At 54.8% G+C, this 14,144-nt stretch overlaps 1 protein-coding gene across 2 annotated transcripts in view; it reads right to left on the bottom strand.

The window, feature by feature from the left end:
- ACSS1 (acyl-CoA synthetase short chain family member 1) overlaps positions 1–12,245 on the bottom strand; it is a 41,662-nt gene extending 29,417 nt beyond the window's left edge. For both annotated transcript variants that reach the window (XM_060120491.1, XM_060120492.1), the window contains exons 1-2: positions 11,954–12,245; positions 4,252–4,348 (exon numbers count right to left, since the gene is read on the bottom strand). In XM_060120491.1, coding sequence (XP_059976474.1) covers positions 4,252–4,348; positions 11,954–12,245 — 389 coding nt within the window. The remainder of the gene's footprint in view (positions 1–4,251; positions 4,349–11,953) is intronic.
- Between the last annotated feature and the right edge of the window lie 1,899 nt (positions 12,246–14,144).

The raw sequence follows: 14,144 nt of genomic DNA, 5'->3' as shown, positions 1-14,144 counted from the left end.
CCAGCAACTTCCTGCTTCCTCCCGCCAGAGCCCACAGGGCCCTTCTGTGACCTTAACAAGTGGCCACGTAAAGACACCCGGGGCCCGGGGCACAAGCCAGCTTCTCAGGAGGTGCCTCCAGGCTTCAGAGCTTGCGGCACCCTCTGCCCAGGGTTGCTGGTGTGGCTGCCCCAGACGGAGGGCCGCCCCAGGGGCTGGGCCCCATCCTGTATTCTCAGTGGGCCCTCCATGCTAGGCACCAGTAACACCCAGTGCCTGGTCGGCTGGCCCAGGCAGGAGGCATCCTCCGCACCGGCTGAGGGGCTCTGAGGCAGGCAGCGGGGAGGGGGCCTGCCGTCCGCTCTGCGCCTCTGGGTAGGGTCTCCCCACTGTGCACGCCCCACCACAAGAAGGCCCAGCTGCAACAACTACAGAAATCCCCGCCTCTAGGGCTGGACCCACAGTGGAAACTCCACTCGGCTCACGTGTGGGCACATGGCGGGTGCCAGGCCTGCTCTCCCCGCTGCAGCCCAGATGCCCAGCTCAGCTGCACAGCCTGGCCATGACCACCGCAGCGCTGCCCTCGCGGCAACCCGCGTTCACAGAGGAGGGCCAGGCCAGGGCTAAAACCTGCTACAGATTAATTAAAAGGTCACATCTTAGATGAATAACAAGGGCCTACTGTAGAGATCAGGGAACTATATTCAATATCCTGGGATAAACCATAACGGAAAAGAATATGAAAAAGAATATATATGTGTATAACGGAATCACTCTGCTGTACAGCAGAAATTAACACAACATTGTAAATCAACTCTACTTCCATAAAATAAATTTTTAAAAAACTTTTTTTTAAAAGGACTCACGTCTGGACCCCTGCTCAGAGAGCCTCACACGGGAGATGCCGGTTCAGAGCCTGGTGAACACTCTCAGGCTGCTCCCTCCTCTGTCCGAGCACAGGCACCCGCCACTGAGAGGTCCTGAGCACAGGGACGCCAGGACCAGCCACAGGGTCTGCCCTGCTCCACGCCCTCTGCCCATCCCCAGCTTGGAAACCCCTGGCCCAGAGCCCGGGCTCCAGGCAGGCAATGGTCTTGAGCCCCCGCACCACCTGCCTGGAAGACAGGGATTTGTGTTTGTCCACATGCCCATCGCCAAGGGCCTCTAGAATCTGTCTGCTTAAACTGAATGTGAAGGACCCTCTTGCGAAATAAGCACGTGGACGGCTGGAAAGAACTGCTCCCAGTGCTATCTGGCTGCACAGCCTCGGGGAGCCACCCAGATTATCTGTGCCTGCCTGGCGTCTGCAGCCCTGGCCTCGGAGGCCTCAGGCGGTGCCAGGGGGCCCAGGTTTGCAGGCCTGCTGGCTCGCTGGGGAGAACAGCTCCCTCAGGTCGGTTCTGAACACACTTCTGGGCAGAGGAAGGCCGGAAATCGGCTGGGCGGCCCTCTGGCCCTGGCTCCGGCCTCAGGTCACAGGCTGCCCTCTTCCCCGGGAGACACGTGCAGGCCATCCCAGGCTGATTCCAGACAGCAGAGGTCCTGCCCCTTCGCCTCCCATCGGGGAGGGAGCACCGCACCGGACAGACAGAACCCCAGCCCATGAGGCTGTCCTTCTCCCAGAGCCACGCAGCCGGCACCAGCATGAGGCCTCCCACGCACTGCCCAGCGGGCCCCCGAGGCCTCAGCCCGTCTGCCAGGGTACGCCTGGGAATTGCCGCCAGCCAAGCAACAATTGCAGGTGGGGTGGGGCCGGGATGAGGACACTCGGCTGCCCAGGGGTTCCCAAAGCTGGTCCTGCCAGCCCTCCCCCACCCTAGGGAGGTGCAGCTGCCAATACACCCCAGGGCTCAGAACCTTGAAGACAGCAGACAGCCCACCCCCAGGCAATGGCCCGACTTCCAGAGCAGGAGCAGGGCGGTGCCTGCAACCCAGGAGAGCGGCTCAGGAGGATCCTTGAACACCAAGAGCAGGTTGTAGACACGTGCACATTTAGGGCGTGTGTGCGAGGGCATGTGCAACACATGTGGACCCACATATCACTAGGGCTTGCTTGGGACAGGAGTGGGTTCACGTTACAAGCTCTCTGATGATTCTTCAGAAATGCACCTCTTCAGAAGAATTCAGCAGACTCAGGAGGGAGAGGCTCTGTGCACCTGAGGACTGAGATGGGCCCCCCAAGCTTAGGACAGAACAGGCAGGCGTGGTCCCTGGGAATCCACCTCCAGCACCCCAGCCCGTGAGAACCACATCCCCACGCAGTTTCCTTCAAGGGCTCAGACCATGGGTCTGGAACTTGGTCTTCAGGTCACCAAGGCCTGTGACCATCCTGGGGCACCTTGGGTGCCACCATGTAAGACACTTGGCAGGAATGCACTTTATTTTAGTGGCAGTTTGTATGCTGGCAAGATGACCAGCACCAAGCGTAGGCAGCTCTCCTCTGAGACAGGAGGAAGAAAATCTCATGTCAGAAACCTAACATGACCAGGAAAATGATGAATCCAAGTCCCTCAAAGACTAGCTGCAGGGGCTTCCCTGGTGGCGCAGTGGTTGAGAGTCCGCCTGCCGATGCAGGGGACACGGGTTCGTGCCCCGGTCCGGGAAGATCCTACATGCCGCGGAGCGGCTGGGCCCGTGAGCCATGGCCGCTGAGCCTGCGCGTCTGGAGCCTGTGCTCCACAACAGGAGAGGCCACAACAGTGAGAGGCCCGCGTACCGCAAAAAAAAAAAAAAAAAAAAAAAAAAAAAAAACTAGCTGCAATTACAGACAACCCGTTCACACACTTCTCTCTTCCCTCAAACAGTAAAAACAACAGTCACCTGGCACTAAGACAGGCTGAAGTTTGTAAAACCATTTCTTCAGGCTGAGCTTGTTTATTTTTAAAGAGAGAGTAATAAATTCTTTGCCTGTACTTATAGGTTTATACCTTGCCCGGGGCTGCTCTGCAATGGAAATGAAGTTGTTCTTTGTTTTAACAAGCTGGCTGCAGTCCTGAGGCTCCCCCGGAGTTACAAACACACACTAAGCAGTCCAGCCGAGTGGCTCTCAGAAGCCTGACTCAGCCCAACCCCAGTTCCGGGTCCCGGTCCACGGGAGGACCGGAGAAAATTAGCCCATAGCTGAACTCCCCTTACCTCCTCCACCCCCACCCATAGAGACTTAATCTACTGGACAATCACACATAGATCAAGTCGGGCCAATAAGGGTGAAGAACAGCGGAGCAGCTTGTCCATTAGAGCAGTGCCCCCAACTACAGTGTGCAGGGCCCCGGGGTCCCAGGCCACAATGCTGCTGATGTGTGAACCCCATGGAGTCAGGAGGGTTATCTGTCCAGGGGACCCAGGTCAGTGCAGTGACTGGCAGTAAAGGCTGGGAGGGACTGTGACGGCCGAGAGATATTGGGAGCAGGGGAGGGACAAGCAAGGCAGGGCGCACTAGGAACCACAGGAGATTAACGAATGTCACTTTGCTCCATCCAGAAGTTCAACTGAACACAGCTTCCCCAGGCTTGGTGCACTGGATCTGTGATAAAACCTGCGTCTGAAAAACAAGCAGGAAACCAGGGGGTCCCCGGGGTCAGGACCTGCTCCTCTGAACCCTCCTCCTGAGATAGCGCTGTAAAGGTAAGTTGAAGCTTGAGCAAAGGGGTTTTCCCGCAGGGATGCGTGACAGACCAGAGACCTCTGAGCAAGGCAGTCCCGGGAGGGGGCAGGGCTTTGAGAAGGCCAGCACCTGCCCCCAGACGCCAGGTCCGCTCAAACCCCCCAACACACAGGCTTGGTGTACAGAATACGTGACGAATTTATTTAAGGAGTCACAGATACAAATATCAGGTGTAGTCCCTTCTTGTTTGTTTTATTTTAGCCCCTTTTTAAAGACAATTTTATTTGTTGTGCCACTGTCATAAGCACACTAAGAGAGGCTGATTTGAGTTACCCCAGCGTGTACTATATTCAGTCCATGTTCATGCTTACTTTTCCTGAGACCAGAGAACATTTCCCAAGTGGAAACATGGCCCCTGATACTCATATAATCCCCCGCCCAGAACAGGTCACAGTCACACGGGACTGCACCAAGAGTCTGCCCTGTGCCTTGAACGTTTGTCATATTTGTTTCTGAGGACCCAGTTCCTTCCAGGGGAATCGAAAGACAACAAGTATTGCCCAGGTAGGCAAGGAGGCCGGGGCTCCTCCTCTCAACAGCCCGGCAGCAGCGTTTGGTGCTGACGTCCAGCGCGACAGAGGTGCCCTCCCTCAGGGGACACATGGTACCTGTAGGTGATCCTCACTTCAGTTCCAGGCTCATCCTGCTCCCAGATCAAAGCGATGCTCTCCGGGGACTTCCGAACATGCTGATCCAAGCAGTTGACTGCACAAAAACAGGTTCATAGACATTACACTTGGTGCCACCGGAGTCAGAAAGGGGAGGGTCAGGTTTGCAGTGGTTTGCGCTGCTCTCACTGGGGTGGACCCTTCCCTCATCAGAGGCGGGTTTCTACTTCCTTGCAAGGAGAAGGGTGATAGAGCCCGCAGAAACAAGGTGGTCACTACAGAAAGATGACCTCGCAGGTACAGGTGACCCCTGGGAATGCTCTGAAGCAGGTGCTTCACACCAGGAGTCCCAACCCCGGCCCCCACCCAGGGGACCCTGACCCGACTGGCCCCGTGGTTTTCAAGGCTCCCTGGCGGTTCTAATGTGCGCGGCCAGGGCTGAGCATCGCAGGCTGGGCTGTGGGAAAGAAGACTCGATGCAAACAGGGCGCTCCGAATCAGTGCGCGTGCGCGGGGTGGGCTCTCGTGTGGTGGAGGTGCGATCCAGGACAAGGGCCACATCCCTTCTCAGGTGTCCAGCCAGCATCCTGCCCCAAGCAGTGATGCGATGATGGCAAAATGCCTTGCTAGTTTTCCGGGAGGTTCTGCTCCCTTTCCCTCCATTACCCAAGCTCAGGTCACGTGACTGCCCGCAAAAACAGGTCAGTTGTGCTGGTCTACCGTCAACCTGAAGATTAGTAGGATCATGTTCATTGCTAACCTCCTCTTCACTACCACTGGCTGGACTTCAAGGTGAGCTTGGCTGTGGCTGGTTTGTGCCAGAGCCCCTTCCAGCCGGCCCTCATGGCCTGTCTTCATTACACACTTCCCCATCAGCAGAGGAATAAATACCACAAACAGCTTTGGGGGCAGCAGCCACTGCTCACCTGGTCTTCAGGGTCACCCTCATGTCCAGGTACATACATTTTTCTTTTTTGTTTCTTTTTGGGGCAGTTACTATCTTCTTCAGATCAATCTCCTCCTACATAAATGGGAGATGCACCCACTGCTTCATCTAACTCACGGGGCTGGGTCAGAATCAGATGGAAGGCAACGCTGAGGTGCTACCACAGGAATACAAGGTCAACTACCACCTGATAGTCACCCTGCTGCGAGTTACTACAGATACTTCCTGATGGAAAACCATTCTGACAAAAGTTATGGGAGGCCCTCCCCATAACAAACCACATGATCCCCATAATCCTCAACAGGGTGAACTCACATGAAAACATTTACAAACTTTAGCTTGTGTGTGTGTGTCTCTGTGTGTGTGTGTGTGTGTGTGTGTGTGTATCACATTTTTTCCCTCTCAGGTTATTTTATCTGTCATTTACTCTTAAAAATTAAAAAGTTTCATTTCAACTTTCTGGCTCCTAACAAGTATATAAATTATACCTCAAAAAATTTAATAAATAAAGATAGATGTCATGGGAAAAATGACTACTTACACAGGAAAGTTCTTTGAATTGCTAGAAAAATAGAAGAGAAAAAATACCAAGAAAATAGAAGACAGGAAAGCAAGAAGACAAACTGAGAAGGGGCTTGGTGGCAAAACCTGGATTTACACAGTAAACCCAACATCAATGTGTGTGTCAGTCTGGTCCAAAGTTCAGAAATCAAGAGTTTTCACACTAAAACCACAGATTTCTGGCTTCTCTTGAACAAGCAGCAGAGGAGGCCCTACCTTCACCTGGCAGCTGAGGCGGTGACCACCCTCAGCAGGGGTGGGTCCCGTCCCCCCCCCTCACTGGCCGTGCCGAGTCTGCTGAGGGTCTTCCTGCCTTGGGGCCTTTGCACAGTTTCACCCTGCCCGGGGTGCACCGTCCCACCCTCACCACTCCTGCCCTTTGTCTGGTGCCCGTCCTCCCACAGGTCCCAGCCTACACAGCCTCACTCTGTTATGGAGCACTTCTCTTCCCTTGGACCTCGTGCCTCCCAGACTCTTAACTCTTCCTGCTATGTATCCAACTTGCTGCCCCTCTGTGGGCAGGGGCCAGATGCCCTGTTCCTGTTTGGACACCTGCAGCCTGACCCAGGGCTCAGAGCAGAAGAAGCAACTAAGCTCTGGATGACGGATGGACCTCCCAAGTCCCTGAGCTGGAGAGCAATGTGGTGTCCAAATGACCCCAGGTTGGCCCCATGCCCAGGGGAGGGAACACACCTCTTCTCATCTTCATGGCTTAGTCCCTCAAGAAGTTTTCTTTTTGGTCTAAATTAGGGCTTCTAAATTCCCCAGGATCCTCAGAAGACTTATGAGCATGTAGCCAGGCCCCACCCTAAGTCTCTGACTGAGCAGGTAGGGGTGGGCCTAAGCATTTCACTTCTACCAAGATCTGACATGATGCTGTGGTCCAGGACCACGCTCACAGGCGGACGTATGCACACATGCACTCACGTCTACCTGGTATGTATATTCCCGATTCCAGGGGGGCTTTCTTTTTCCAGTGGGGACAGGAGTAATTAAAGACTCTTACGAGCTCTGTAAGACATCTGGCCACGCCCCCACTGGATGGCAGCCTGGGGTCATGGTTAAAACCATGCTCTAGAGCCAGGCCGCTGTCCAAGCACTCGCTAACCGCTAACTGCAGACTCGCCTGTTTATCTCTAAACAGCACCGCTAAATCTCACTCTCTTAATCCATGGCGGTGGAAATGGTTCCAGACTCTAGGAGTCACGGTAGTAATTAGAAGCCACTGGAGTTTTCCTGCCACGGGGTCAGCTGGTGTGGCTGTGTCCCCAAGGGAAACACAGTTCACAGCTGCCATGGACAACACTCAGATGACACAGCGTCCAGAGAAAAGCACAGTACAGGGTCTGGGGCGACGTGGCTCTACAATGCCAATATGTATGTTGGCTCTTAACACGTATGCATGGCTCCCGCTATTGCCGCAACAGAAGAGAGAAAAACAAAAGAGGAAGGAGGAAGGGAAGGAAACTCTTACATCCCCCATTTTTAAAAAAGTCTCGACCCAAAGAACTGGGCAGTGGGACAAGGAAATTTCCTTTCCAAGTATTTCCAAGAAGAGTTGGGCAAGAAGAGAGGGCAATTTAAGGCTTGGCTCAAACCGGACCTCTTATTTCAAGCCTTTTCCAAATTTCCCAGCACACAGTGATCTCTCCCTCCCACCACACCATTCAGCGGCTCACTCATCTTCCCAGCTCGCTAAACCCTCCCCCATCCGGGTCAGAACGTCCCCGAAGGCAGAGACCACGTCCCTAAGATTCCTTCAGCACGGGAGGGGGGCAGGGGATGGTGGAGCACACTTCCTAATTCTCCCCTTAGCAGCTGTAAAAACCTTGAGAACGTTCCCCAGTGTGGACCTGCTCCTTTACTGATCTGTGGTCCGTCTCATTAGAATGCAGTCTCCGAGGCACTGGGGCATTTTCTGCACCGTTCACCACCAAACATGAGTTGGAGCCTTTATTTCCACATCTGTACAAGGGGGCCACCAGACACTTCATGTTGGTGTCACAAGGATGAGGGGAGATGAAGCATCATCTCATTCACCTAAGGGCAGGTCTGCACCCGGGCCTGGCACGGCTCTGCAAGCAGGTAAGCTGGTGTGTGTGGTGGGTTTGGGTTTGTTTTTAAGAAAAGGTGACGAGAGGGTCATCATTTCCATCATAAACATGTACACACAAAGGCAGGTATTTTCATTCAACGAACTCTTGCTGGTTGTTTAAATGCATCCCCGCCCCTCCCCACTTTACAGAAGTTCAATTTCAATCCAAAGAGATAAGGGAGTTAATATTCACAAAAGAATTCACAATAGGTTTTCTTTAAATAGAAAACCTCCTTGGTACAATTTGAGGTATTACAGCAGTCACAAAAATTCTATTTGCCAACTTTCTAGAAGCACCTGGTATTTAAAGTAAGTCGCGTCTCTAACAACTGGGGAGGATTCAGACTTTTCTGAGGGACGCTCCTTCTGAGACCTGAGGTCACGTGTCCACTTAGAGTTCCTTGAGGGACCTGAGAGAGATACTTCAGTCGCTGGGAGGAAATGCAACGCAGGAGGCAGGCTCCTGCCATCTCAGCGTGTCTGCCATCTGAATTATTCGAGGCACATCCTGAAGAGGAGAGAGCTACAGCGAAATGGTTTCCATTGCTGCAAGGAATGTTCCCCAAAGCGTCCAAGGAATCTGTGTTCAATGCTTAGTTAACAACAGTGTCTCTATACCCGAGCTTGAAAGTAAGAATAAACACACCTGTTTTTTAAAATCAGACTCAAAGGAGAGTTTAGTTTTGTGTTTTGAAAGCAATGCGTCACTACCCTCCAGTTCTGCACTTGCAACTTCCTGACACCTCGGAGTTTATACCCAAGGAGCAAAGACATCTGTTGAGCCCTACAAGGGAAAGAGCCAAACTTCAAAAGCTGGAAAGAATCCTTTTCAGAACGTGGCACTGCAGGGGGTGTTGGCTTTACCTCCCCCACCCAGGGCCTCTGACACCACGACCTACCTACCCCTACAACAACGGCCTGGCTCTCCCAGGATCCAAGACGGGCTTTCAGAGCCATGTCAGCCAACTGTGTGCCCTCCCCAGCCTGCTTCCAGGAACAGGCTGATCAGGTGGAAACCCCCATGGTCCCATTCAGAGGAAGCACAGCAGGCTCAACAGCACTGGTGAACACCAGGTTCAAGGTCACAGCCTCCTCCCAGGATCCATTAGTAAATAACAAAGGCCAGTGATTGGGTGCAAGGAATGTTCTAAAGACAGTGCAGAGTGCTTTAGAAGTGTTTTCTCATTCAATGGTAATAGCAGCCCCAGGTGTCCGCAGGTCACCTGCCACTGGTCAGAAGCCTAGCAGCCTCTGCCTTGGTCTCTGGGACCTCTGGCCACCAACGACCCTGGGCCTAGTCACCATCCTGTGAGAAGCCCCTTGTAGGTGCTTTGGGCCACAGCTCCAGCTGAGCCCAGCCTGCAGTTCAGGCCCCAGACTTGGGAGTGAGCAGCACGTAGATGACTAGAGTCATGTAGATGACGGGGAGCAGAGACAAGCCACTGCCGGCCCTGTCCAAAGTCCTGACCCATGGAATCCAGGAGACTAATCAAATGGCAGCGAGAGGAACCGGAACAGAATTCAGTTACGCACTATTCTCGTGTTACAGAAGAGGAGACGCACGAAAGAACAGTTAGGGGAGGGAGGGAGGGATAAATTGGGAGATTGGGATTGACATACACATGCTACTATATATAAAATAGGTAACTAATAAGAACCTACTGTATAGTGCAGGGAACTCTACTCAACACTCTGTAATGACCTATACGGGAATAGAATCTAAAAAAGAGTGGATATATGTATATGTATAACTGACTTACTTTGCTGTACAGCAGAAGCTAACACAACATTGTAAATCAACTATACTCCAATAAAAAAATTAACTAAAAAAAAATAAAGCACATGGCAAGACTTTTAAAAAAAAAAAGAACAGTCGGGGAAAACAAGGATTCAAACCCAGGTGTGACTCCAAAGACACACCTGGAACGGCTCAACTGTACAGAACCACCCACAGACTCTTTTTGTTTGTTTAACAGAGTTGTCTCTGTTAAACAGTTCCCAATTCTGCCCACTTTAGCAGGTTGGACATAGGTCAGTGGTTCTCAACCTCAAGTGTATATCAGAAGCACCTGGAGGACCCACCCCTGGGTTTCTGGTTCTGGCCACCTAGGATGGGACCTGAGAACTTGTATTTCTAAAAAGTGTGCAGGTCCTGCTGATGCTACTGGTCCAGGGACCACACTTTGAGAACTGTATTCACAGACCTTCCTGAAGGGGTAAAGGGAGTTTCAAGCAATGCTCCTTTGGAACAAGCCATCATCACACGATCGTCACACAGACAGATCATGCCAAAACACCCTACCCAGCCCACAACTTTCTAGTGGCTCCCAGGGCAGCCATGGCTTGGCCTGGTCCTTTTTCATACCATCACCTCGGTGATTTGCAGACACTGGCGAACAGCAGGGATATTCCTGACAGATGAGTGGGTTGCATACACATTTGAGGTGAGAATGCGGCTGAAAAGCTGTTTTTCTACAAGGCAGTTTTCTGAAGTTCAGTTTCTGGCTAAGGTAACCATAAAGGAGAAAAAAGTGAAGAAAAAGGGGCACAAGAGTTGCTTGCTGCCGCACCCTGACCCTGACCTTGACCCTGACCAAGTGAGGCTCAGGAGGCCCTTGCTGCCTGTCCAATATGTCTGTCGTTACCCACCCCCCGCCACCCCACCCCACCCCGTCTTATCTGAGACTGAAAGGCGGCACATGTTCAGAGCCAACCTTGAATGTCCCGGCAGCCTCAGGCCTCCCAAGTCCAAGGCAGCTTCCAAAGGAGCTGCATCCTTCTGCGCCGAACCTCTGCACTCCGCTCTCCCCCATCCAGGGCGCATTCCGCCAACCCTGCAAATCTAAGGGTTTGGTTTTTTCCCAATAGTTCAAGGCCACTTGCTGCTGACTCAAGTTTAGAGAAAACACTTCTCTACTGAGTCATTTTTATTAAACCAGCAAAGCAATATACCATAGGGAAAAAAATCTGGTCCGAAGTTCCCTGAAGTTTCTTTGTTTGAAAAATAACTGCAAGATACTACCTATAATTCTATGACTATTTCTGAATTTCACAAGTTGAAATCACTAGTACTTACAGCTCACCAATAAGTGCCGGGCCCGTTCCATCACTGTATGTGCCTTGGCCTCACAACCAGTCCCTCAGGTGGGCATTACTGCCTCCGGTCTACACAGGAGGAGACTGAGGCTCAGAGGAACAGAAAAAATGGGCCAGTAAATGGTGGAGCCTGGGAGATTCAGACCCCACTGCCCAGTTCAGGCCTTGGCCACCAAGACCTACAGATCCTTTCCTTAAACACCCCCTAGACCCCACCTATCCCCCTTCCTCCTCGACAGGCTGCCCCTCTGACCGCCCCACCTGGCTGCCCACACCCCAGGCCTAGCCTGCCTGGGTCCTCCCTCACTTCCTGGGCCTTCTCCATTTGCTGGGCAGGGGGTGGGTGCAGTGCACCCTTTCCCACCCCACCCCAATCCCAAATCTTGACAAAACAGTAGTGGATCCAATCTCAGCAGAGACCAGAGGACTGACTGGCGGTGGAGCTGGTTTCTGGGATCTCAGTCGCACGAGGTCTAAAGCCAGCCCCGTGGGTCTTGGGGGCGAGGGTGAAACTGAGTATTGGGAGGCCCCACCATTGCCTCCTTCTCGCCCGCGGGCTGACTCCCGCTGCCGGCCGGGCTTCCTCCGCCCCGCCACCCGCCACGGCTCTATTTGTTTACACGAGCAGGTGGGTCGCCGGCCGGCACCCGGCGGTGACATCGGCCAGAAGCTTTTCGGTTCTGTCTCCGGCGGCGCCGGGGCGAGAGCAGGTAGTCCTGCTCCTGGCGCCCCTCGCCGCCTCCACCGAGGCCCGGCGCACTCGCCGTGCGGGGCGGTGGGGGCCCCAGTTAAACTTGAGGGACGCCGGGTGCCCGAGCCGGGACTGGGGAGTCGGGCCGGGCCGGGAGTCCCCGGGGCTAGTGGTTGGGTGCGGGGTGACTGCGCAGCTCGCCGGGGGCGAGTCCCGAACGCTGAGGAGGGAGCTTGTGGGGCCCCCGCCGCCTGGGCTCGGGGTCCCTTCGGGCCGCGTGAGCTGGGGCGCCCCGGCCCCCAGGCCCACTCACCGGATACGTTTAACTGGCCTCCCAGGAACCAGCCGATCCTGCCGCTGCGGAAGTCGCAGTCGCTCACAGTGTGGTAGGGGGTGTCCCACACGAGCACATCCCGCGCCAGCGGCCCCCAGAAGGCGGCCGGCTCGCTGGCGGCCAGCGCGATCCGCTCCTGGTACGAGCCGGCCGGCGCGGCGGGGGCGGAGGCGCTGCTCCAGAGCCGGGGGGCCGCCAGGCCCCGCGCGCCCACCCCGCAAAGGCCGCCCAGGAGCCGTACGACACCGCGGCCCAAGCAGCGCGCCGCCATCGCGCCTCAGAGCCCCGCGCGGCTGTGACAGCCGTGCCCTCGCGTGTCCGCGCCCCGCCCCCGCCCCGCCCCCGCCCCGCCCCCGCCCCGCCCCTCCCTCCGGCCAACGCCCAGCCCCGGCCCCACCCTCCGGTCAACGCCCCGGCCAGGCCCCGCCCCCAGACCCCGCCCTCTGGCCAACCCCGGGGCCCTGCCGATCGCAGTCTGAAGAATCTACCCACCCCACCTCGTCCCACCTCGCCTCTCTTCTCCCACCCTAGAGCGGGGCCGGGAAGCGACGGGGAGCAGCTGGGGAAGGGGTCCCAGGGCGGGCTGCCGGGGTTTCAGCTGGTGCGTCCTCAAGCTCCGACGGCTGCGCCGCGCGGGGACCCGCAGATACGCGCACTGTGGACGCAGGCTCTCCCGGGCGCCTGGAACTGTCTGGCGTGGGAGGGAGCCGGCTCGGCGTCAGGAGACCGGCGGAGCGAGGCCCTTAGGTGGGTCCGAGGACCACCAGTTAGGTCAGTTCAACGTCTCAGAGGCTGAAGGCAAAGTATTCATCCTTTTGGGCACCCTTGCGAGTGAACCCTCTAGCGGCCTGGTCGGCCTGTACCCGTCCCCCGCCCCCCGCCAAGATGCACACACACATAAGCAGCCCCTGTGGGCTATGGGCTGGTCAGGGGTCCTGGGCGCAGGAGGCTGTGGGGACCTGGGCGGTGGTCTGGGGTCCGGTGCTTTCATGTGGCAGAGAAGTAAACGCTCCACTAACCGTAGCTGATTGGGAACCCTGGAGGGGTTTCGCTCATTGCTCCAGCATCTGTGGCCTGGGTTCAAAACCCGACGTTTCTAGCTCTGTGACCTCGGGCGAGTTCCTTAACGTCTCTGTGCCTACACCACCTCCACTACTGAACTCACTGAGTGCCCCTTCCAGGTTGCATGTTTCAGACATGCAGCCCTGAGGAGAGGGAAACAGGAGTGATGCCTCCCTCCCTGGGCTGTACCCAGGAAGCCCAGTAGTGGAAGTGATGTTCTTGTTGTCAAGCCAGGAAAGATAGAAGGGAACCCACAGAAACTTGTCTCAACCAGACTCTTAAATATTACAGCACCCACAAACTAAATACATAATAAATAAGGTAAACAGAAGGAAGGGTAGTTTTGAAAACTGGTTAGTTGAGTTCTTTGGGCTTAGAAACATCCCCTCCTATTAGCTGTAAGAGGAACTTCTGCTGTCAGTCAGCCCCGGGTGTGTGTGTGTGTGTGTGTGCACGTGCACGCACGTGCTTGCACGTGGTGCCTGCTTTTTAAGGCTGGGGAACCAGTGATAACAACTAGCACTAGACATGAGCCCTGCTCTGTGCCAAGTGCTCGACCTGCATTTTTCACTTAATTTAAAAATTATCTAATGCTGTCAAGTCCCGCCCACTCTCAACTCCTGAGTGGAACAAATGAGGGCACTGAGCCCTAAGAAATAGGCACACGGTGGGCAGAACCCTCCTCCCACCTCAATCTCTGCTTCACCACTTGGCCTGAATCACCTTTTTAATAGAATAAATAACATTGAAATAGGGAAAGACCATAACTGTGGCTGGGGGCCCCAAAGATGGCCATCAACTTCACCCCCTTGTGTAAGTGAGAAGCTCCCCCTCAAGTGGGCAAGCAGTGCTGCTCTGACTGTCCCAGTCCAGGCCCCGCAAGGCCACAGCTGCAGCCCCTGCTCTCCTGGAGCCCAGCTGCCATACTGTAAGCTCTAGCCTTCTGGAGGAAGAGACCCCATGGAGAGAATGTTACTGAATGCTAGTACGTGTGCCTGATGCATGAACAATACCGAAACATCGGAGTTTGGAGCAGAGAAACATTTATTGCAGGGCCATGCAAGGAGACAGGTGTCTCATGCCTTAAAAACCCTGAACTCCCCAAAAG

This window comes from Mesoplodon densirostris, chromosome 16, assembly GCF_025265405.1.
Source record: "Mesoplodon densirostris isolate mMesDen1 chromosome 16, mMesDen1 primary haplotype, whole genome shotgun sequence".
NCBI classification, from domain to species: Eukaryota; Metazoa; Chordata; class Mammalia; order Artiodactyla; family Ziphiidae; genus Mesoplodon; species Mesoplodon densirostris.
This window is presented reverse-complemented; position numbering and strand designations above follow the sequence as displayed.